The sequence below is a fragment of the Phocoena sinus genome, chromosome 19 (genome assembly GCF_008692025.1).
Source record: "Phocoena sinus isolate mPhoSin1 chromosome 19, mPhoSin1.pri, whole genome shotgun sequence".
Lineage (NCBI taxonomy): Eukaryota > Metazoa > Chordata > Mammalia > Artiodactyla > Phocoenidae > Phocoena > Phocoena sinus.
The window spans coordinates 53,880,006-53,905,750 of record NC_045781.1 but is presented as its reverse complement, the minus strand read 5'-3'; the positions used below and the strand labels follow the sequence as shown (position 1 = coordinate 53,905,750).

General features: G+C 43.9%; 1 protein-coding gene across 2 annotated transcripts in view; it reads right to left on the bottom strand.

Moving 5' to 3' along the window:
* CDH13 (cadherin 13) overlaps nucleotides 1–25,745 on the bottom strand; it is a 1,030,265-nt gene that overhangs the window by 550,314 nt on the left and 454,206 nt on the right. For both annotated transcript variants that reach the window (XM_032613947.1, XM_032613948.1), the window contains exon 4: nucleotides 13,973–14,089. In XM_032613947.1, the coding sequence (XP_032469838.1) occupies nucleotides 13,973–14,089 (117 nt within the window). The remainder of the gene's footprint in view (nucleotides 1–13,972; nucleotides 14,090–25,745) is intronic.

The window sequence follows — 25,745 nt, the reverse complement described above, 5'->3', positions numbered from 1 at the left end:
CTGTTAACCCATTGTGGAGAGACCACTGGAGTTGGCCCTTTCTGACCATTCATTCATTCATTAAACAAATATTTACTGAAAGCTCAGTCTGTGTCAGACATATGCTCGATGCTGAGGACAAAATGGGAACAACGTGGGCAAACAACCAATGTAGAAATTATGCTTTCCAAATTATCCTGTTTGGGTAATGTAAGTGGCTCTTCTCAGACAGAGCAGGGTGCTAAACAGGAGGAATCTTGTATTGCTATATTCCCACTTCTTGGAGCTCCTCAGGAAGCTCTTTCCCTTCAAAGGCTGCGTTGGTCCTGCAGTGTGCACTGACCCTGAAAGGACACTTGGGGCCATCAGCTGAGTTCTTAAGGTTGGACCACTCTTTAGGAATGCTGATAAGAGCAATGAAAAGATAAGGGATCCGTCTCACAAACAATCCTAGAGATTGTGAACACCTGACCATCCATCATGATGAGCTTGTGGGAGCCTAAAGACCTTCATTCTCAGGACAATGAAGGCTCAGAAGATCAGGCGCAGGCAGAGGGCACCAGAGGGAGGGGCAGGACCTTGCCCGCCTGCTGATGCTGGACAAATCACTTCCCGTTTCATCTTTTTTTTTTTTTTTTTTTTGCAGTACACGGGCCTCTCACTGCTGTGGCCTCTCCCGTTGCGGAGCACAGGCTCCGGACGCACGGGCCCAGCGGCCATGGCTCACGGGCCCCGCTGCTTCGCGGCATGTGGGATCTTCCTGGACCAGGGCACGAACCCGTGTCCCCTGCATCGGCAGGTGGACTCTCAACCACTGCGCCACCAGGGAAGCCCCCGTCTTATCTTTTAAGTGAGGTGTTTGGACCAGGCCATCTCCAGGGTTCCTCCCAACTCTAATATTCTATGATCCCTCTGAATTGAGAAAGGGATATAATTAAAATATCAATAAATATAAACACAACCAAAGAGCAGCGAGAGCTTCTAGGATGACTCCTCTGACTTAGGAAGGGGACGAGGGAACACTTCACGTACTCAGTGGTTCATTGAACAGTGCAAAATGTCTATTCAACAATCGTACATGAGTGGGCCAGGACTCTTGGTCATTTACCATGTAGCAAGTCTTCCTTTATCTGGGGAACATGTGCTGCTAGGGGTCCTTGGTACTATAAGCCTTGGGTCATTCCACTCCCAGGAGACAGAAACAGTGAGAAGAAACAAAATCATGAGGTATTCTTCAGTCATTTTTTATCATGTTAATGTCTTAAGAATTTTTGCATGATGGCTACATAGAAATACTTCTAAGAGACAAGAGAAGAAGGTAGGCTTTCAGGGTCCCAACTGAGAAGAGAAGATCGCACTTGGACGCCACCACTGTCGAACATCAGGAAGAGGTAGGACACTTTAGTACAAAGAAGCAGTAACCAACTTGTGTCCATGGAGCTTAACCATAGATGAATCTATTAGTATTAGTATCAGTATTAGTATTACTGCCATGTCCACCTAAGGAAGAGCAGCTCAGATGGATGAAGGAATTCTCCCCAGCAGAGTATTGAGAAACCAGGGTTTCTCAACTAATGTCTGATATTTCTTAATGACATCTTGATTAGCAAAGAAAAAAAGAGACTTAGTTAGAAAATTCTTTGACTTGGTGTCAAAAGTTTAGGATCCCAAGAAACAGTGCCCGGCTCAGGTAGAAAGGAGACAACACAAATGAGGCCGTTTTTAATCTTGGAGGGACCACAGGTGGAACTAGAGACTTCAGGAGTGTTCTTTCACATTCCCAAGAATGTATGGTATGCATATATCCAATTAGCTGTATTTTTCAATCCTCAACAGGGCTGAGGATATATTGCCCCAGATGACTGCTGCACAGCATAAGAAGAAAGATGTTCTAGACCTAGGGATTGTGGGATGGGTGGGGAGGGGAAGCTGGTGGTGCCAGAAGGAAGCAGAGCTGAAGTAGAAATGGACAAAAAACTTACTAGAACAGGGACACAGTGGACTTAAGCCTATCCCATGTAGGAGAGAGGCAACTTGCTGTTTTCCTGAAATATGCTGTTAGACCAGCTTTGACTGTTTGTGTACAGTTTGAAGTTTCATGTAAGGTAACCATTGGTAATATATATAATATATGTATACACATATATACACATATATATGCCTAATACATATATATTCAGGCAAAGATTTATAAATAGTGATGGTCACAGCAATATGATTTACAGCTGGGAGCTAGTGGAGGGAAACAACTGAATGCCATCCATTGGGGATAGCATAAGAGGTTTTTAACCATTTTTGTGTCATGGACTCCTCTGGCAGTTGGTAAATCATGTGGCATCCTTCTCAGAAAAATATTTTAGGAGCAAAAAATTTAAAAATTAGATTACAAAGGGAACTGATCTATCTATGGACCCCTTCGAGGCCTGTAGAGCCCACATTAAGAACCCCTGGAACTCAAGGATGGCTGACCAGTAGCATGCCATACCACACAGCCTTTCCACGTGATGCTGAAGAAAGATATCTGAGGACTGAAAGATGTTTCTGAGACACCGGTGGTTTAAAAAAATCACTGAGTACCAGATGGTCATGTGTGGATAGTGTATGTTTAGGATACAGCTTCCCCAAGTGTAGGCCCCAGAACCGGGAGGGTCAGCAGACCCCGGGCGCTGCTTAGAACGGGGACTCTCAGGTGCTACTCCAGACTTACGGAGACCAAACCTTGGGGATGAGGCCAGGAATCTGTGTTTTCACAAATCTGTATGTACCTCAAAGACTGAGAGGCACTGTCCTGGGATGTCAACAGTGGTTTTCTCAAGTAGGGCAACTGGGGAGATTTTTCTACTGTTAAATAAGTGTCTTTTCTTTAAAGTTTTTACACAAACATCTATTATTCTTATAATAAGGGGGAAAAGTTAATAAAAAATGGATAAGACAGATTTATTCTATGGTACATTAGGAATGATTTCCAGACGCAAGGAACAAAATGAGAGCACCACTTGTAAGGAATTTCAAGTTGTCAAATAAATAACCTAAAAATTGAGCAACACAGAGCCTGTGAATTGTGTATATTAATGCATGGCCAAACATCAGCATTCAAACAAGAAATTACTAAGAAATGTATTTGGAATGAACCTGAGGCTGGAAGGCCAACAGTGAACACAGTTGTTATGCATTTCTGAGCTGCCAGGAAAAAAAGAAAAGATTTTAAATCCGCGGCAAAGAAGGACTAAATTAAAATCCCTAGGCATGGATCAGGCAGGATTTGTGTTCAAACTTGGGAAGACACAGGGAAGGGACTTCTGAGAGTCTGCTGTCCCCTCAAGCCTGCTGCTGGTGCAAAATGAATCCATTCTCTGAAAGAAAGATCTTCCTTCCAGTCTGCATGTCCACCTCTATGAACATGCAGGTCCATCTGCTTCCTCTGGGAGAGCTGATCTCTTATTTCAAAGAAGGGCAGCACAGCAGCCTCACTCAAGTTGAAACTTTGTTGAGGGGGATAAAATAATTCCTTTACTTTCACAAAAGGTCTACCGACCCATAGCTATACCCAACATCCAGGTGGCTTTCCTCAGCACACTACGGAGTTGCTGTGAGGCAAGGACAACTTCTGTCTCATTCCATTTTTCTGAGTCACAGGATTGGGTCATGCATGGATCCTAGCTTCCCTAGCTATTCCCAGAATAGTTGTCCTTGCCTCACAGCCATATTCAGTTATTCTAAGCTCTCCAGACACACCAGCCTCTCTCTTGCCTCTAGACATTGGATCATGCTTTTCCCACTGCCTGGAAGATTCTCTTTCTTTCCACCTCCTTGCCTACTGGTACACAACAGTCAGGAATCCTCTTGGGAATCACTTCTTCTGTCTTCTTAACATCTCCACGCTCCAGAGCTCTCTATCACGGTGCTTATCTGCCTGTTTACAGGTCTGTGTCTCCCCTGGAATGGATGTTCTTTGAGGGGGAATCTATGGGCAGTAGCCAGTGCAATGCCAGGCACATAGTTGTTTGATAAATATTTCTGAATGAATGAATAAGTGAATGAATGAATCAGTGAGGCCCAATTTTTCAGTATAGGAAGAATATCTCCCTGCCCAAGAGGCCTTAACTGAGGCTTTTCTTCATGTCATGATCCAAATCACCCAAGACAAGAGGAAACACCCACAGATGGGAATGTTTAAACTTGCAACAAAGGGTCTTATATCTACTAGCTCCCCCACTACTGCTTACAGAGGCAGGCCAAGCCCAGGTGCCTGGAAGGCACTGTGCCCACGGACCCAGCTCCACAGTGAAGTCTCTCCCCTGTAACTCCATTTGGAAGTGAGGGCAAGTTTCAAGCTAGAACAGGAAATAAATGTGGGTTTTTCATTCATCCGTCGCCCGCTGCAGAAAACCATCTATTGTCCTGTTTCTGTCTCCATCCATTTCTGCCTCGATCTTCTGCCCAGCTGGAACTGGAGGTCTAACCACAAAAGGTCCAATCCATTCCCCATGGCGCCCCAGGCCCTGCTCCTTCTCAGCCCTTGTTGACTGAGTCAGCTGTAGTCTTGGGGCTGAGAAAAACGAGCAGTGATATCTCTAAATTACACCAAAGTTGGCCTTTTCTGCTTTCACTCTGTTCTTTGTGGCTCCCTTTGAACAGGGCTGTCAGCAGAGATACTGACAAAAAACATGTGGTCTGAAGGGAGAAAGTAGCTTTCTTTACAGCAAAGAGAGCCGTTTTCGGCTTGTCAACACGTGGTCTACTCTTTAAGCTAAGACATGACCTCTGGCCTCGACTCAGTGTGCAAACACACACATCAAATAAACATTTGTGTGGTTAACCCTCATTTCTCCACACTTCACAGAGAATTTTATCTCTACCTTTCTCATTTTCCAGGTAGAATTGGGACAACTGTCACAGAATTTGTCAGCCTCGGGAAACTGACTCAGGGAATTTTTGTGCAAAGGAGGAGAGGCATGGAGGAGCTCAAAGAGCACAGGCTCAACGTCTGCGTCTAAACTGCACTGGCTGTGGGACCTTACACAAGTTACGTCGTGCACTTCAAGGAGCAAAGCTGTCCAGAAACGACCCTGGTGCCCACTCTGGACAAGCAACAAGCTAAAGCCTGGGATGGGTGGCTAATTGGGTAAGCCACTTCCCCAACTGGAGGTTCCGCTCGAGCACTACTCCACATGGGGTCAGTGTATCCTGACCCTATCCAGGGTCACGTTCTACGGGCCCAAGGTCACTGGTATGCTGGAGCCAGCTCCTACTGCTTCGTGAAAGCCAAGTGTTAAATATTCAAGAATTTTGCAAGTGGGCAGCTTGTAATTTGCCACTGCGGAGGTATTTACACCAGAGAGAGCATCAAACCCTACAAATCAGGGCTCCCCTTGTCCCCAGGAGCCAGTTTACTAGTATACCACTGCCCCAGGCATCTGGCTTTGGACATCTGGAATCTTGGATGACTCCTAGAAACCTGGGTACCTGCACTCAGGCTGCCAGATACCCTCAGAAGTCTGATTACCTGTTCACTGGCCAGCTAAGAAGGGAGAACCATGGGAGCAGAGTGTCTTCTCTGGCAAACCTATCCAGTGTGCTCAGCTGTCTGCAGAGGCCCTAGCACCTCTCTCTGCAGGATGCTGGGGAATGGGGAGCAGTGCTTCTCATCTTTGGCTGACCCCTGGCTCGTATGTGTCCTTTCCTCTGCCTCCGAACAGCCTATTCCTTAACCCATGCCATGTGCTATTTTGAAATCCATCCAGAACCCTAGTACATGGTAGATGGCAATGCTGCAGACACTCAACTTACATGACGCAGTCTGTACCACAAGTAGACTACAAGTCTTGCACGGTGCTTGGCCTCAGTTTCCTCAATGGTACAACAGGGACATAAGATTGGTTGCTGAGGGTACGTGTGGTTTCTGCACGTGGGCGTGCTATGCAAACAGCAAAGCCCCACGGAAGCTACACATTCGCGTATGTTATGCTGCAGAAATCATTGAAGAGTCCTAGGGTTCAGTACTGCCACTCTTTTACCTGTGTTACCTTGGGCAAGTTACTTAACTTCTCTCAATTTCGACTTCCCCACCTGAGAAATGGGTGTAGTACCTTATAGGGTTGTTATAAGACCTGCACAGGACAACAATGAGAGCCATGTTTGGCTTAGATCCCGATACTCATCTGATGTGGAAGACTAGTAGAATTTGAAAATTCCTCAATTCTCCCACTTCTAGGGTGCTAACTCAAGCTGAAATGCCAGATCCTTTAACGTTCTCGAATAATTAAACATAAGTTCGGTCTGAGGCCAAAAGTACAAAACAATAAAGCCCTAGGAAACTTTCACATTGAGAACTGCACGGTGATTAAACTCAGGGCTAAAAATATTGCTTCCTCTATAGGCTAAGATGACTTTATTTGCTGGATGTACATCATGGAGGGCATTTTTGCATATATATGTATTTGGCAAAGAACCAAAACAACTCAATTATGTTTTATCATTAATTAAACTTTGCAGAAAGAGGGCAACACTTGCTAATGGTGAATATAAGCTTTCATTAGACTTAGTCAAGATAAGTTAGAATTAACTCTGCTCAGTTGTGAATAGAAGTTTTGAGTTTTTTATTTGAGTAGATTTAAAATGTCATTGCATGTATGAGCAAATGCAGAAATAGAGTCACTGTCTTTTCTCACTCTCTCTTTCTCTCTCTTTTTACTTTTTCTCTCTCTCCCCTCCTCCCTTTTAACCACCCCATCTCTCTCTCCCTCCCCCCTCCCTCCCCCTTTACACACACACACACACACACACACACACACACACACACACACACACACAATCCATCAGCATCAAATCTATCACGATCTGCTAAGGATGCTTCTATGACCTGACATAATGGTTGACTGCCAAGCAATTTATCTGGTAGCCTCACTGCCACTGTGGAAAATTAAAATTTGCTGGAAACATCCAGACTGATCATATAATGGTCTGTTAATTCCTTTCTAACAACAAACCAGCTATGGTCACTTAAATTAGTAACCAGTGAATACCTTAGCCAACCAGCCATACACCTGGTTAGAATTCAAGTCAAAGAATATTTGAGTCCCTATTATGTGTTAGGCACTGTACTGGATCACTCACTACCCTTGGTAAATTACAGTTAATGGGAAGAAAAGAAACTATATTGCTGCTCAAAATGTGTTCTGTCATCAAAGAGGTATAAACAAATATGTAAAGGAGCTCAAACAAAAATTCCATGGAGGAGACCGACTGCTATATTTAAAACAGAACCTTAAACCAACAAGAACCTACTGTATAGCACAGGGAACGCTGCTCAATATTTTGTAATAACCTAAATGGGAAAAGATTTGAAAAAGAATAGATACATGTATATGTATAACTGAATCACTTTGCTATACACCTGAAACTAACATAACATTGTTAATCAACTATGCTCCAATATAAAATAAAAATTTTTTTAAATATAGGCTTTAGCCCAGCATTGCCCAATAGAAATATAACACGAGCCACATAACTGAGTTAAAATTTTCTGGTAGCTACATTAAAAAAAGTAAAAAACAAAAAAACATGAGATGAATTTTAATCATAGCAATATATCCAAAATACTTTTATTGCAACATGACATCTACATGAGGATTATTAATGATACATTCCATTAAAATCCTAACTTACATCTCAATTTGGACATGATATTTTCAACAAAAGTATTTAATCTGTATTTAGATTAAAATTTACAAGATAGATTCAATATCTTGTAATAACCCATAACAGAAAATAATCTGAAAAATATATATAGATGTATAACTGAATCACTTGGCTGTTCCCCTGAAACTAACTATATTGTAAATCAACTATACTTCAATTAAAAAAAATTTACAGTTGAAAAGTCAGATTCACATGCAAGTTGTTCCAGTAACTGGATCAAGCAGTAGTTTTTAAGTTTAAATTAAAATTAGTTAAAATTTAATAAAGTGCAAAAATCCAGTTCCTCAATCACACTCGCTACATTTCAAGAGCTCAACAGCCACACGTGGTTAGAGGCTGCCATGCTGGACAGAGTAGACGTGGAACTTTCTTCAGTGATGCAAATGTGCCACCGGATGTACAACCTTAGAATGTAAATGGGGTGGCCCTATGGAGTGGGGATGAAGAGGGCATGTCCCAGAAAGAGGGAAGAGTTCAAAGTCATGGAAATATGAAATGCATACGTACAACTAGGGTTGCTGAATGTAGAAATAAATTCTGCTGGTCATCTCACCAAGAAAATTTTGAGCACTAAGCTTCTGGACATCTTAGATCACCTATATTCAAATTTCTCTCCTATACAATAACCAATGCTAACTTTTAGTCACTGAATAAAACTGCTACTTGTTTGAAAATGGGGAAATGAAACAGATATAAATTTTTGAGAAGAGGCATGTAGTTAGACTTGAATAAAAGGTGTGAAAAAATGGATTTTAAAAGGCTGATGATGATTATATGAAATAAATCAGGCAATAGAATGGAGCAAGGTACCCTAAGTCTACATTTCAGTAGAAAGGTGAGATGGAGTAGTGCTCGATGGGGATGCGTTTAGTATCAGCTTTCTGGTCCAGCTTCTGGGGATGCAGCTTGGCACCCATGGGTTCGCAAAGTGTTGCAAAGGACTGTTAAATGGAGTAAAGCAAATTTAATCCCAAGGCCATAAGACTCCTTAGCACCTGTTTGCATAGGTGCGCATAAAGGGGAGATACAGAGTTCTTGGATGTGGGGAGACCTCTAACCATGGTATACATCCAGAACCCTGAGAAATATTTAGGACCTGCCATAAATTGTCCTCAGGTGTGACTTACATTCATGACACAATCAAAGCAGAGTCCTGGTTGAGTGGTTTTCATGATTTGGTCTAATGATCTCTGTTGATTCCCTTTACAAAGAGTACATGGTCCCATTATGTATTTCTTCCATCCTGGGTTAAATATGTCCTTCTAAAGGCTCATTCTACCAATTTATAGGGGATATAAAAAAAGGAATTTCAGTAAAATGTACTTTCATTGGTTTTGATGAAAAGGGTTTGTGATGAAAATAGAATCTCTTAACAAGCACTTCATAAATGACTTGTCTTTCAAACTTAATATAAAACAGAATAAAGTACATCTCCAAAAGACCTCCTTGCTGCCTCACAGATTTCAAGTCCCCTGCTCTCAATCACCTCAAAAATCTCTATAGACGCAATCAAATATTTATCAGTGAAAATTGGTAAAACTGAGAAATTATTTATGGCCCAAATTTTGAAATAGTCATACACTGAAGGGGGAGGAAGAAAAAAAAAAAGGTTATGTTGGGAACTACACATTTCTCTCCAGGGCACATACTCCCAGATCCTCCCTGCTGTCTAGAATTCAAAAATGGGAAGGAAATCACAGGTTTGAGGAAATGTGTTCACAGCTGGGTGTTTTATCCTTTTTTCAGAAACACTGAGAGATATGATGGAAAACCAGCCCCCAAATTCTAATAGTTTAGCTACTTACCAACTAATTAATTATTTTGCAGATAGATAAAATATGCGTATATCAAAACTTCACCTAATACCTAGAGCCGCCTGCATAGCTTTTTAGTGAATATGCAACTCTACGTGGCATGGCCTTCAACTGTGAAAAACCTCCCACGGGGGCGAATTCGCTGCAGCACCTTGCTTTTGATATCGTTACCCTTTAGTATACGGGTCTTCATTCTTTAAAGAAATTCAGATTGTGATAAAATATGACAAAAAAGAAAATAAAGAGACAAATACTTGGTCTCCATTCACCATCCTGAATTGTAAGACCAAAGTACTTTCCTGCCAACGTGCCAGCTCTTCTGCCTTTTATAATAATTTTATACTTAAATTTAATTTTTCCCAACATTGTATTATGAAATTTCCAAACACGTAGGAAAGCTGAAAGAAGCTCACGGTGATCAACTGTGCTCATCACCTAGATTCCACCATTAACATTCTGCTCTACTTGCTTTGTCATATATCTATCCATTGATCCACCCCTCTAACCATCTTATTTCTTGGCACATTTCAAGGAATTAAACTTAGTTTTAATGATATTTTAAAAAAGTAATTTTCAGCAAGGACATTTCACTCCATGTAAGAGAATTCTCAGGTTGCACTCAGTAGCCCTGAGCCTACTGGTTAAGAGTGCAGACTGTGAAATCTCAGAGAGGTGGCACAAAGCGTGCCTCTGCAGTTAAGTGTGTGATTTCGGACAGGTTACACCGTCCCTCTGAGTCTCATTACCCTCATTCGGCACCATGGAAGATGGTCCTCGGGGGGTTGTTATTATGAAAATTCAACATAATAGATGAAAAGTGCTTACACTTTACTGTGACAAATAAAGAATTTGTGATGATTTTTTCTACTCTTCTCTAATCCTGTGAGATCAAGGCCTCTGTTTCCTTTGCCATTAAATCAGCAGCCCCTTGCACAGTGCCTTGTAAATAGCAGAGGCTGCATATATACTCATTGATATGAATTGGGTTAAATTTCAGAGGTTTTTCCCTCCTGGGATGAAACAAGTACTTATTATTGGAGAGAGGCAAGTGCAGTGGCTTCAAAGGCACGAGGCATAAGAAAGTTAGTTGAGGAAACGAGTTGGGAGCAGGAGATGAGACAAAGAGAAAAAATCTGGCCTGCAAAGCAACAGCGTTTATATCAAGTTTAGTGATAGAGCAGAATTCATCAGTGCCCAGTCCCAGTCCCTTGCACCTCACCTTTTCAGTGCACACCAGCTGCCATGATGCCTAAAGGCTCTCCCACAAGCCTCAGAAGGCCACTGTGCCTGTGCACAGAACACAGGGCATGATGGATGTGCTGGGGAGTTTAGACTTCTGGGAGCAGCCCTCAACCAGACGGACAGGGCTGGTATATAAATACCCCAGCTCCCTCCTCCGTGGACAGGATAACCCTGAGAGTGTGTCTTACACCATTTTCTAGCCTTTCTCCGTGGGATTACAATCCAGTCACCCACAGTGGTAAACAGGCCTCTCAACTGGCTGCTTCCCCTTTCCTGCGTCACTCCTTCACTCCCTTACCAGTATTACTGGTATAGAAATTACCTACATTTGAATTCTTGTCTCAGGGAACCCAAAGTAAGACAACTGTCTTTATGCCCACAGAATCTCTTCTTCAAATGACATTCTACACTGAAATCTGATATGTACTATTTATAAGATTAGAGCTGCCTGACTCGTAGAGTTTGGGTGGATGGGAGTGGTGACGTGTGGAGACCAAAGCCCTGCCTCCTGGGTCTCTTTTCCCTTCTCCCAGCCTCCCCAGCACTCAGTGAAGACTCCTATATCTTCTCCCAGCTCGACAGAGCCTTGCTTGTCAGCTACAGGCAGAGTTGATTAGGATATGATATAAGATATAAAGAGACGAATAAGGGGAATGAATAAAAACAAGCAGAGACAAAGAGGGAAATATGTTCCTTCAAAGGCCTAAGAAGCATGGACAAACACATAATTCTTGCAAGGCAGTGCTGTTATTCTGTAAAAGCCACCGGGAGGTTTGGGAGGCTTTCACACCATTATGATGTTAGTACACTACTGCACTTAGAAAAGCTGTTGTTTGTAGAGAACCCAGGTTGAAACCCAGGGTTGAACCCAGGTGGGCAGTACATAGGGGCTAAGGAGAGAGAAGTCTTCAGCTTGAAAAACAAATTGTGTTCTGAGGCTGTAACAAGTAAGAAACCATGCAGAAGAATGTCCTTAGTTAGCTGCATACTTATTGATCCATTATGTATCTCAAGGAAAGAGCCTTGTGAAAACTCTCTAAATATACTGAGGGGGGACAAATGTATGGGGCTGAGGAAGCTTTAGGATGACTACATAACTTACTGTCCAAAGCTGGACAAGTTTAAGGGGAAAGGTGGTGCTCATAATAATTACACCAGGACAACCAAATTTCCAGGCAAGTGAGATGTGATAATTCACCCTTGTTGTAAACTAATTAATAGAACTGAAATTCTAATACTGAAAGTACTATGGTTTAGTGGTAGGCAGGGGAGGATAAAGTATTTTAGCTCAGACCTCCTTAAACCTGAGTGTGCATCAGAATCACCTGGGATCTCTTAAAAAATGCTGGTGCTTGGTCTTCACCCCCTGACCAACTGAGTCAATTTCTGAGGGTGGAGACTGGCATCTGTATTTTAACTGCCCCAGGTGATTCTGATGCACAGTGAGGGCTGAAAACACCAAGCGTACACGAAGGAGACCTGCAGAACAAGGGTGCAACTTGTGTCTCAAACTGTCTGGGGGCAGAGTCTTGCAGACTTGAGGACTCTGGCCCCTTGGCGAGTGCTATCCTTGGCTTCAGGGAAACCTACACAAAGGCGATGACGGAGGCTAGGGCTGTCCAAAGGGTCAGGGCACGTCAGCTGTACCACTGTCCTCTCAGAAGAGCTCTGCTTCCCTTTGTATCATATCCTGGAAACCTGGCAAGATTTTGCATCTTTGGTACACTGATAGTTTAAAATCATAAATATGGTTATTATCAGGATATCAGATTATGAATACTTCTAATTTCCAATAGAAATAGATTTCACACTAACCTCTTGCCCGGGTCACTATAAAACCTTCCTTCTTGGCTGTTTCTGTGTGTCCATTCCTCCCTACCACTCTGCTCCCACAGATCGTTCCCTACAAGGCAGCCAGAGGGACCTTTCAAAAGGTCCAGACACACACACACACCTGGGAGACTTTCCAGTGGTTTCTGGCTGCATGCACGATGAAAATCCTATTCATCACTATGGTCTCCAAGACCCACATGACAGGCCAACTTCTCTGACTTCAACTCTTATCGCTCTTTTCCTTGTTCACTACGTTGCAGCCAACCAGGCATTTTGCTAGTCAAATCCACCTCATTCTTTCGCACCTCCAGGCTTTTGCACACGCAGTTGCCTCTGCCAAGAATATGGTTTTCCCGACCTCCCCTTGGCTATCCCTTTCTCATTCTTCCCGCCCCCACTCAAACGTCAGGGACACGACCCAGCTGCTCCCGGTCATTTGTGCCGAGATTCCCTCCTCCCTCTTCACCCTGGTCCTGCCATTTACTCTTCTTCACATCACCCCGTGTCTGTTACTCACAGCATTTGTTATCCTCTGGAGTTTTCTCATGTATTTACTCATTGAAAAAAATCTATCTCCCCACTAGAACACAAGCTCTATAACCATAGGGGCTTGGATGCTTGTTCACACCTCCACTAAACCGATCTCAGTCTTGCAGTCTGGCATATAACAGGTGCTCCTCATTGATTCAACGAATAGATAAACAATCCAATAGCACCAGCCATTCAGATCATCCACTCAACTAACCACCATTGCTCAAATTCCGAGATCATTGAAAAATATGAACTGGTGAAAATTCAATTCTCCATGTTGGCTTTCCTATGGGGAGAGGATGTGCTGACCAGGCAACATCAGTATTTCTGCCTATTTAACAGTGACTATTTCTTCCTGGAAAAGTTGTTTCTCTGATTCACGTGACAGTGCTTTCTGGATCTGGTTAGTATGGTTTAGTTCCTTTGATCTACTTTTGCTTTTAGAGAGCTGACCCAGTGGTGCTCCTGGACCTACACATTTGAAAACTAGGATGTAAATAAAAGGACACATACATCATCCTGGTATACTAAGGGGACTTAACTGGCTGATGGCCTGGGCATCATCTACAAAAGCGGTGAGTCTATTTCTTAACCAGAGACATCCTCATGTCACAACTCTTACATCATTATCTACCATGTAGATCTCAAAATCATGACAAAGGTGTTGTTGTGTTTTTTTGTTTTTGTTTTTTGTAAATTCCCTTTTTCATGACCTTTGACATTCTTTTCTTGGCAAAAAAGTTTGGCCTCTTACCACAGAGGACCTGAGGCCAATTCCTGCTGGTCGCCAAGCCAGTCGGAGTCAGCTTGTCTCCTGTATGCTCATCTCACAATAAAAGCATGCTTTAGCGGTTTTCTTTTGTCTGACTTACCTTGCCAACATCTCTTGGGAAAGGTTGTCTCTGATTCTCTGGAATTAAAATGGGAGATACCACAATGGACCTCTTTTGTCTTGGGACAGGAGAAGTTCTTTCAAATTTAAATATATCCTAAAAGAGAAAAAACAAATCAATTGACTAAAATCCCCCACGGAGAAGATGTATCAGTCTGCTCTGAGATATGGCTCCTTTGTTGTGAAAGCATACAGCTGTTTGGACATTGTTAATTTTATTCTATCAAACCTCATTAGCGTTAGCAAGTACATCATTAGAATTATACTAAAGCTGACATTGTGATTCACAATGACTATCATTAAGCTGTTTAATCCCATCTTCTGAATCATTCTATTCACAGTGTCACTCTTGATTTATACATCCTTCCATGCTTGTGTATTCCCACTCTTAATCTGTCAAGTGAGGAGATTACTTGGCTGGTCACTAACCCACAGAACTCGCTGGGTACAAGTGTGACTCTCCTCACGGCCAAATGCAAGGTCCTCACAATCACAAATGAATAGGGATGAGGGGTAATCACAGCATTCCAAACATAATGTTCCATAATGTCAGGCATTATGGAGACTCTTAGTCAATGTTCTGTCAAAGTCTGTTTGCTATTATTAGTGGGTCCACTACTGGAACTCACTCCCCACGCAGTATGTCCCAAACTGCAATCATTGGAACAACACCGTGAGAATTTCTGTCTCATCTGTAATTCACCTTTTTAATTGAATAAATGGATGCAAAAAGGGAAACTTTGTGTCATTATTTTAAATATAGTACCAGTATGGTTTCTCATAAAAAGTATGAAAACATAAAAATAAACAATGAGATCAATGATGTTATTAAATTTGAGCTGGACTTAGGTGGGTGGAAAGTTTCCTCTTTTTGAAAGGGAGATAAGAAAAGGCCAGAGGGGTGTTAAAGGGCTGTTAGCACTGAACTGAGACTTTCTCCTTGACCCAATCAGAGGACTTAAAGAGAATTAAAAATGGGATATCACTTTCAATATATAAACCAATCATATTCAATACCACACACTAAGATTACCTGAGGTACCACCAAAAGCAAGCATCTCGAACTCTGGACAATAAGTTCCTATGAAAATCATGTGGCAGGTTATATTTAAACACCATCACTGACCCATGCTCCATAAAAGTGTATGCATGTACATGTATATATGTTATATGATAGTGATATGGCTTTATACGTATATGATAGTTTTATTTTTATTATTTTAAAAAATATCTATTTATTTGGCTGCAGCAGGTCTTAGTTGTGGCACATGGGATCTTTAGTTGTGGCATGAGGCATCTTTAGCTGCAGCATGCGGGATTTAGTTCCCTGACCTGGGATCGAACCCAGATCCCCTGCACTGGGAGCGCAGAGTCTTAACGACTGGACCACCAGGGAAGTCCCAATATATAATAATTTTAAAGGAAACTCTATATAAGAAAAGTCAAGTAGGAAACAAGACCAGAGAAGGCTATGAAAATGTATATAGTCTTTCTCTTGATTTTGGTCAGATTGTAAACTGATGTTATTCTTGTGGAAAGTAATCAGGCAGTATTTATTTCTCAAGAACCTTACAAGTGTACATACCCCTTCACTCTGTAATCTCACTCCTAGGAATACATCCAAATGCTAAATTCAAAAGAGGAAAAAACTGAAAGCAGGAAGATGTTTAGTGAGACACTATTTATAAAGAGCAAAAATGGCAAACCACCTGAATGTTCAATTGCAGGAGAAGGTTAAATTTGGGTCCATCAGCAGGAGACACTCTTAGGCGGTCACCAATAAGGCAGTTGTAAAGACCACGTTCTAACCACTATGATCATCATTTGACTGCTTCCACAATCACAACCACAAACTATTATAATAACAACAATTTATTAAACATGTGTTGGGCCATGTGCTATGCACTTTACATGTGTCTTTGCTAATATTTGCGATAAACTTCTCAAGTACATCCTAGCCGTCCTTAACCAATGAGAAATGTTAAGCTCTTAGAGGTTATATAAATTGCTGCAATTCACCTAATTAGCTGAGAGAATATGTAAGATGATATGTGTAGGAAAATACGGAATACCATATTGGCTGCCCTCTACTTTATATAAACTATACTGAACATAGAATAATAATATTCAAAACCTCAATGAATAAGTCCAAATAAAAGACTGCTTGGGGACTTCCCTAGTGGCACAGTGGTTAAGAATCTGCCTGCCAATGCAAGAGACATGGGTTCGAGCCCTGGTCCGGGAAGATCCCACATGCCACAGAGCAACTAAGCCTGTGCGCCACAACTACTGAAGCCCGTGTGCCTAGAGCCCGTGCTCCACAACAAGAGAAGCCACCACAATGAGAAGCCCGTGGACCGCAACGAAGAGTAGCCCCCGCTCGCCGCAACTAGAGAAAGTCTGCACAGCAACGGAGACGTAACGTAGCCAAAAATAAATAAATAAAATAAATTAAAAAAAAAACAACCAACCAACACACCAACCAAATAAATAAATAAATAACCCAACCCCAACCATGTAGAAAACAGCAGAGAAAGAAAGAGAGAATGGGACAGTGAGAAGACAATGAAAAACAGAGTGGATTACACCCATAAAACACTGATGTATAACATCTGTAAAGAGGCTTATTAGGGAATATGAAAAGAACAGAAAACATGCAAAATACGTGCAATATACGAATCTTATTTACAATAAAAAAAATCTTGAAGCTTGTATGAAGGAAAGTCTAGGAAAGCACTTTGAAAACATTTAAAGTCCTATGCAAATGTAAGGGACTGGTGATTCTATTCTATAATAAGAGCAAAAGTAGGTTTCCATTCATTATGACGGTATGTGTGAAAATGTATGTAAAGTAATGAAAAGCATACTCACTGTCAGTAACAAACATTCCATTGTTTGCAGTACAGAACTTATTTGTGTTTGCAAGCCTATGAATGGGTGACAGGTGACCAGAGAGGTAAGGTTCCTGAGTCCCCATTTCTACCTCTGGCGTCCTCCCAGCTTACCAGCTACTGAAGCCCCACACTGCCAATCCATTTCCTTCCCCCTCATAGCCCAGCAGCTTGGTAATAAGGACACCTGTGTAAACTCCCTGGCTCTAAAGTACCTTCGAAGAGAAGCAGGAGGCTCTGAGTCTCAGGATAGGAAACAGCATCTGGAAAGGAGGGGGTGGAGGTAGAGTGACCAATTGTAGAGAGGCCTCCGTGTGCACAGGACTCTCTGAGCCCACCATGGTGGGCAGGACTGGGGCATCCTTTTTCTTCCAACTCAACTTTTTTTGTGTTACAATGGCAGGGACCTCAACAAAAAATTGGTCCATGACCATGATTCTATGTCTGCGGCTCCACTTCTGTCTTTGTGATTTATGTGTGTCTCTATTAACTATGTGTTTGTGGACAGATGTCTACCTTTGGTCAGGTCTGTGGTAATAAGTCTGTCTGTGTGCTCTGAAGCCAAGTGCTTTTCTGTGACTGGGGCCATGGAGGAGCCATAGCATCTAATTTGATTGACAAATACCATATGCACATCTAGGCATGTGTGTGTTTGTTTGTATCTGTCAATCTATAATGTGAAGCCTTTGAATGCAACAGGATGTGGCCGTGACCTCAAAGAAAGACAAGATGGAAGCAGTGAGGTTTAAAAGTATGTGACTAATTCAAGAGATGTTTACAGAAGAAGAGACAGAGGTGCGGGAAAGAACAGAGCATCAGGCTAAGAGAGGCTGTGTTAGGACTCCCTGTCTTCTGGTGTTGCCATTACCAAGTGAGAAGTAAAACACTGCCTGCTATATCAGTAAATAAAGGATCTAGCCAGCACGTTATAGCTGCCTGGACGGTGCAGCCCAAGGAAACTCAGGATGAGAAAACACAGGATGCTGGCCCCAGATAGCTGAGGTGCATATCAAAGGAATGATTTCAATGAACCCAGACTCTTGCATCTTCCCATACACAGAAAAGCGATAAATTCCTTAACTTGAGATATCTAGTTTTCTTTTATTAACAGTAACCTTTTGTTCCAACTACCTGGTGTTGTTGAAAAACCTCCTCTATATCCTGGCTTCCCCCACTTCCTCTTCTGAACAGTTTTCTCAGCCTATATCTGAGATGCTGTCTCTGGGCTTGAAATCCTAAGAATGTTCACCATATAAAACATAACTTTCAACTTTTAAGTTGTGCATCTTTTTTTTCAGCTGACACAAGATAGTGGGTAAATAGGAAAAAGGCAGTTCTGGGCACAGATGATGGGTGTTGTGACTTTGAGGGCAGCCAACATAGTTTTCTAGAGGGTGTATAAGTAGCTGCATTTGGGAGGGAGAGATGAATGGGGACAAGAAGTGTCACTCACGTACAAGAGCAGCTAGACGTGAAGGAGGAGCTGACACCATCCAGGTTATGTGGAGGGAAAAGGGAGGAACTCAATCATCCGATGAGTTTCTAAAAGGCCAGCAAAGGCCAAAGAAAGGTTAGGTGGCAAAAGGAGGAAAACCAAAAGGACAAAGAGATGAGGATTTCAAAACGGAGAGAGTGCACGGCCATATCACACAACTCAGGCGTCCCCTCCAACAGGCTGAACACTATGAGGAGGCTGTCGGGCTGACGATGAACAGGTAACTGAGGACTTTAGGAAGACAACTTTAAGACTGTGTTAGGGTCCAGGGTCAGAGGAACCAATGAGAAGTGAGGGCTTTGGTGAGGAAGGAAAGAAGCTGGAAGAAGTTGGAAGTTTGTCAGCTCAAGGGGAGACCAGGAAGGGTGCTGGGCTGCAAGGCAGGGGTCAGAGGCAGGCAGCCATAGAGTTGGGTGAATGAAGACACAGAACGGAGGTGACCCCAGAGGGAGACGGATGGCTGAAGGCGGTGGGAAGGGAGCAGATCAACGGCACGACCAGCCCCAGAGAGGACAGGGAGGGCTTTAAGGGGAATTTCCCGTTTGTAAATGACGATAACTCTCCTGTGCTCTTGGTTATCGGAATGAAATGAGAAATGGCACTTGAAGGTGGTCTGCACCCTCCAAAGAACTGCACAAAAGCGAAGGATGGTCTTATTCATACCAGGACAGCGGATTGGAGGAAATGAAGACAAGCCACTCGGTGCCTTTTAGGAGTGAGTAATTCAGCTGTGGGTGGCCTGACGCCAGATCTTAAACAGACACTTGCAGACAGGCAGCCACCTCCAGATTTCTAGACTACTAGACACATGCACACTTACATCAAAGTTCTCTCTCACCAAACACAAGCACTCATGCACTCGTGCATGTGTACACACTCAGAATCCATCTGATAGGGTCACACACATACACTGACACACACACGCTCATTAACAGATGCACATGCAACAGACACACATCACATGCCTAGACCCAAGGACACACATAACACACCTTCCCCTGCAAACCAACACAGTTCCCTCAGCCACAAGAACACACGCAGACACGGGGCACGCAGAGGCAAGTGCACGACTAGCCATGCGCCTTCAGTCGGTGACCAATGATCCATCCACGTCTTTGAGCCTGGAAAAGCCGGAGGCTTGCGGGAGCCTCATCCAATCTTGCTTCAGTCAAAGGGCAGAACTCTGTCCTCTGGCAGACTCACTCATGCAGCGTTTTACTACAGGGAATTGTCACCCTTACATAAATATCTCTCGTCTCCCATGGGCTGACTGGGGCCTGTGTCTTTCTGTCGAAGGGTGTTGGGGTTTACAGTCTCATTTGTTTTCCTCCCTGATTCTCAATCTCAGGAGAAATTGGCAGTGCATTAAAAGCAAGTTTCATGCTACATCACACAGTCCCAAAGAGCACCTTGGAAATAATGAGGAGGCCCCTGCAACTGTGAGGGACAGGGGAGGGGTTGGGGTGGGAGGGGAGGATGGGGGCCAAGGGAAGGAGGAAGCAGAAAGGATGAAGAACGTGACAAGGAGAGAAAGAGTGGATTTATTTTCATTCATTCATTTCTTCAGAAACTATCTGTGGATCCCTTCCTTCCTGCCAGGAGTAATTCTCGGCATCTGGGAGAGTGTAGTGCCCTCATGCAGCTCACATTCTAGATGGAGGAGACAGACAGTGAACACGGTCCAGGAGAACAGATATGCAGGGAGGGCTCACTGTGCACAGAGGAGGGGAGGCCGGGACGGGCCCACTGGGAAGGCGGCCTTGGAGGATGAAGCAAGGAAGGCACCCTGTGGCAGGACAAGGTGCACCAGCAGCAGCAGGAACAGACCCTGGCAAGTGTGCGCTGCAGGGAGGCCTGGCCTGGAAGAGCGGGGGAGACAGTCCAGGGAGCTGGTAAAGGGAATTCAGATCCTGCGTGGCCAGCCACATAGACTGCAGAGAGCACTTGGGCTTCTACTCTGCGTGAGATGTGAGTCACGGGAAGGTGTTTTGTTTGTTTCTTTTTGTGGGTGGGTTTTAAGCTGAAGAATGACATGAACCCACTTACATTTACATATATATCTACACACACATATTTCATGTTGGCTGCCGTGTGACGAACAGATTTTCAGGATTAAAGTAAAGAAATGTTTATCTGTTGGGTTTCTTTTTTCCAACCCTGTCTTCACAGAGCACTGAGATTCCTCCTGAAATGCAAATCTGAGCTTTCGATCTGGGGAAAAGGAGACTTGGGGGTCAACTTTCCCTGGTTGGAGTCCCTCTATCCTCCTTCCTTCCCACAGTATTTTTAATGTATTATCTAGGTACAGTTTAAGTACCGTTACATTTACCCATTTTAAGGGGGCAATGCAACGATTATCAGGAAGTTTACAGAGTTGTGTGATCATCATCACAAACTAATTTTAGAACGTTTCCACCAGCCTCCAAAGAAACCTCATGCCCATATGCTCACTCCCGTTCTAAGCTCCAGCCGCCGGCAACCATCAGTCTACTTCCTGTCTGTACACATCTGCCTTCTCCAGACATGTCATAAAAGGGAATCACAGTATGCTTTCACAGTATTTTCATGGACTCTGCCTCCACTTCATAGTTGATTTGAAGATCATGAAGCAGAAAGGGATACAGTTAGTGGTAAGGGGTGTGTAAGGCCGGCCCCCGCCTCCAGGTGCGACCATGCTCGGGGGCACCCAGAGTCCCAACTGGCCCCAGGCTGGCCAACAGCCCTGCTGTAATCGCAGTCCGTGTCTCCTCCGTTCACCTCTTCCCACTGCCGCCTCCTGCTGCCCTCATCTCTCTGTGGATGCAGACACCCCTCCCCTTCTCCACAAAGATCTCTGAGTCGCAAGGTTTGTTCCCAGGGAAACCACCTAGGACACCGGCAAGGCAAGAGCTGTCCAGGGTAGAGACGAACTGGGCCGGTGTCCCAGAAGTGAAGGGGAACAGAAAGGTTTGGGCCCGGACTGGTGTTCTACAGCTGGGACCGCTCTCCATGTTTTGGCCGTCACTGCTGCCTCCCTCCACGTCCAGCTGAGGGCTGAAAAGTCTTCCAAGAGCCACTCCAAGAAAGTAGTGAGATTTGAGAGGAATAGCCCTGCTCTCTTCACAGTGAACCCAAGGCCAGACAGCAGCTCGGACCTGTCTTGCTACCTGGCAGAGGGCCCTCATGAGCCAACACCCAAAGGGGCAGGAAGTGGCCAGAGAACTCATATGTGCCCGCCCTAGCTCATGTCTCTGCATTAGGTAATAAATGCGAGAGAAAAAGAGCAACAATTTTATAAAGAAGCCACAAGCCACTGCCTTTGTTCTCTCTCCAACTTTGTAACTTTTGGGCAAAATTATGTGCTAAGAGAAGTTATTTTAACAGGGAAAAGCATCGTAGATGCTGGCAGCATCCCTCTGGCTGAAGCAAGCAGTGCAGGGAGGGCAGTGCCACCTGAGACTTTTCAGCCTGGCCTGACTGTGGACAGTCTTGTAGATCATGTTGGGAAGGTCTGATGTGCTTCCCAGGCAGCGGGGAGCCTTTACCGGTTTCGTGCAAAGGTATGATGCTTTGAGTTTGAATTCCATGTCTGGTTGAAAGATCATGAGAATTATTCCTTTGATGAGTTTGAAGCCTGGGTTCTGGACTCAAGTCTGAAGGTCACAGCCTATTCCTTTTTTACCTTTCTAATCCTAAAATATACTTGGCATCGTGGCCCTGGACTCACTGAGTCTGCCAAAGGAAACACTGCTATTTAGTGAGTAGCTATTATGTGCCAGGCACTGTGCTAGGCACACTGTGACATCTCATTTAATACATCCAACAACTCACAGGTAGAACCACCATGCCTGTGTTCCTGAGGTTCAAAGATATAAGAGACTTATCCGAAGTCACTTAGCTCTTAAGTGAGAGATGGGAACACAGGCCTCTGTGACCCCAGTGCCCCCTGATCCAAGCAGGATGCTACTCACCTCCCCAGGGCTGTGCGTGGAGAGAGCTCCTTACTCAAGTATAACTGGAGAATCACGACTCTAACTTTCGCAGAGGATACGTAGCAAATGTCAATCAGCCTCCGGCTAAAGGGAGCGGCTATACCTTTACTGCAGGGGGACAGTTTAATTGTCTGTAAATTTCTGCAAATGAATGGAGCAGCAGAAATCAATCTCCAATTTATCCCATTCTTGCAGCTGATCTCAATGTGCTGAAAGGTGCTGGGAGGACGGTTCTGTGCTACTCAGTTCGCATTTCATATGCAATCAAATGCACCATTCAGCCAGCGTTGCTGTACCTGGGGTGAGATTTAAAGTTTGCTTTATTACCTCCCGGGGCTGAAGTTTGCCTACTTAAAGGAAGAAACAGTCCACAAACACCAAACTTTCAGTGGCAAACTGAGGAAGTCGGAGGGCCGATATAGTAAGTTTGCATCATTTCCAGCTATCTATTTTCCCAATATTCTGGAGGCCAAACGTCAGCTGACCTGAGTCATCTGTCGCAGGTTTACAGGACAGAGTTATGCTGACAATAAAATGGGGCGATATGGAAATTGTCCATTAGTATGGAAATGTGTATTGTGGAGCTAATTTTAAAGCTAAGGTGGGGTGGGGAGATGATGGCTGGTGGACTCCTAGGGTGCGGCGAAGCCAATCTGCTATTGTAAATTATGCCACACCTGCTTTTCAAGGCCTGCTGGCACATAGCTGGGAGAAATGGGTGCAGACCACTGTTCCCGAGAGTCCCCAGGCACCATGGTTTTCCAGAAGTGACCACCAGTGACATCAGAAATGATTTCTCCAGTAATGAGTCACTATCAGGGGCTTTGGGGATGTCTGATCCCAAAACAAGAAACCTCACCAGTGACTGACAGTCCATAGCAGAGCATCTGAATGATTAGCACCAAAGAAGTAATAAATTCCCAATAAAAATAAGTGTGACGGTCATTTCTGTTAAGTATGTTTAGGGTGGAAAAGAAATGGCTTTGGCCAAAGTAATCAACAGAGAAAAGGAAGTTTTACCAGAGGAGTTTGCAATTTGAGTGATGACTCCAGAAGTTCTCTGTCCAGCAGCCAAACAGATGTTTTAAAACATTCTCCTTCCTCTCATTAATGCCGTTATTTGCTTCCCCTTGTGAGAGGATGAAGCCGCCAATGTTACCAAGGCCAGCGAGGGCCAGCAGGCTTGGCTCCCAATGGCGCTCCGACTTCGGGCGCCCTTATTGTCCTCCTGGCTGTGCTTCTGCAGCACAAGCCTCCTCGGCATCCTCAGGTCGCAAATGCTGGCTTCAGGGCTTTCCACCTACTGTTGCTCCTCATCATTCCTCCCTTCTTGTGCCTGGCTGACCCCCCGGATGCATCCGTGTACTCCCAGCTCAAGCACCCCTTCTAGACTCCTTCAGTCTCTTTTGCTGGGGGGGATTGCCTGAAGCCTGCCCGTTACATCCAGAGCTCTTATTCAGCTTCTGATTAATCACACATCCATTCAGTGTTTATCAATGTCTGCCTTCCACACAGGCTACCAGCTCCATGAGGCCAGGCAGCACGTCTTCCTGGTTTGCCGCTGTGTACCCTGGTTCCCAGTACAAGGCCAGGAACATAGCCGGTGTCCAAAAAGTATTTTTAAAATACTATTAGATAAAAAAATTATTAAATGAATATAGGGTTGTTGTAGAACTCGGATAATCCAGGTAATGGGCTTAGCATAGTGCCTGGTTCAGGGTATCTGCTCCACAGTTATGTCTGATAAGTACATGAATAAAATGCCTATGATTCCATGTTGATTTCCTCCTCAAGCCAAAAACAGCCTCTGTAACAAGACAATCACCACACACTGTTTGGATTCTTTGGCCCTTCAGTGTTTTGTGAAGTCACTGAGTCTACAGAAATTTTTTAGAAAATTCACCCCTTGGACTGCCCGGCAGAAGACCATAGCTTTCTGGAAGAAATGACAACTGAGCTGAGACCTGAAGGCCAACCGGGGTTCATCCAGGGATACGAGGAGGAGAGAGAGTTCCTGGCCAGGGACCAGCAAGTGAAAGGGCACAGAGGCAGAACATGGCCAAAGACCAGAAGGGCTGAAGCAGAAGGTAGGGCTCCAGAAGCTTTGGGAAAGGCTGGAAGGGGAGGAGAGGGCAGGCCTCTTCCATTCTCATGGGACTGTTCTGAATCCTGAGGACCATGAGAAGCCCCTGAATGGTTTTAAGCAAAAGTCTGGGATCTGACCTTGTCTTTGACCTTGCCCTGTCAGAGCTCAGGGGCCACCCCTGCAGAACACATTTTCTTAAATAAACTTTCCTTCATGATATTTGTTATCCTTACTTGAAAAGTTGGACTTAAAAATAAAACACAAGTAAAACACCCTCCCCCCGCCTACACATATTCTACCACTTACTCTAAAACATCAATTTCCCCATGTTAGAACTGCTAGCTGAAAAATAAATAAATAAAGGCAAACGCTTTGGATGAAAATTTGCCAAATCACACTTCCAAGACGGAACTGCCTTCGAAATATTTCATGAATCTAGCAGAAGCAGTAACAACACAAATCAGAACTTGCTGGTTTCAAAAGAGGTGAAAAATGTTTTAAACATATTTACATTCTTTAGTTAGAGGTCCATTCAACCACGTGAGACGGTGATGGGAATATAATGGAGACAACTTTCCTTTATCTGCCCTGGCATTGATAAAATATTCATGTTAAAGAGCTACTTCTGAACACCTGGAGGCATCTTGCAGAGTGTTACAGATGGGCTTATTTTTCTAACACACATATGTAGTCCGGCCTCAACAGCTGTATTCATCTCAGTATATATTCAGTATGCGTGAGCACGTAGCCCAGATCCCAAGCTTTCTGGTTGGCATGAGCTCATAAATGTGTGATTGGCCTTCAAAGAAAGTGCCTGTGAGAAAACCCCCATGTGGAAAAACAATGCTTTGCAATTCAGTGCGTACGTATTGGGTGTTCGTCAAATGCTTTTCCAGTGCAAGTTTCACAATTAATGATAGTGACTATCCTGTGGGTACCTCAAACACAACATGTCTTAAACCAAATTGAGTCCTGTCCTTCCACCCACTCTTGCCCAAACCCATAAGGTTTCCGGCTTCCCTTTTCTCAGCTGTTGAAGGGCTAGACGCTTATTTCCTATGGATGGTTTACTTCGTTTCCGCCATACCGCACTCCCAAGTGGTTGCCAACTCCTACAGATTCCACCCAGGGGATTTTCCCTGGAATATATCCCTTCCTTCTCTAGAACCATGTTCCCTGACATGTTGTCTACTCTCCTGTAGCTCACCTGCAGGTTCTTCATGACTCATTGTTCCTTTTTATATAGGAGCCCCCTGGATAGTAGAATCACAACCAGGACCTCAACACTCTTAGTCTGGGCTTCCCAGAAG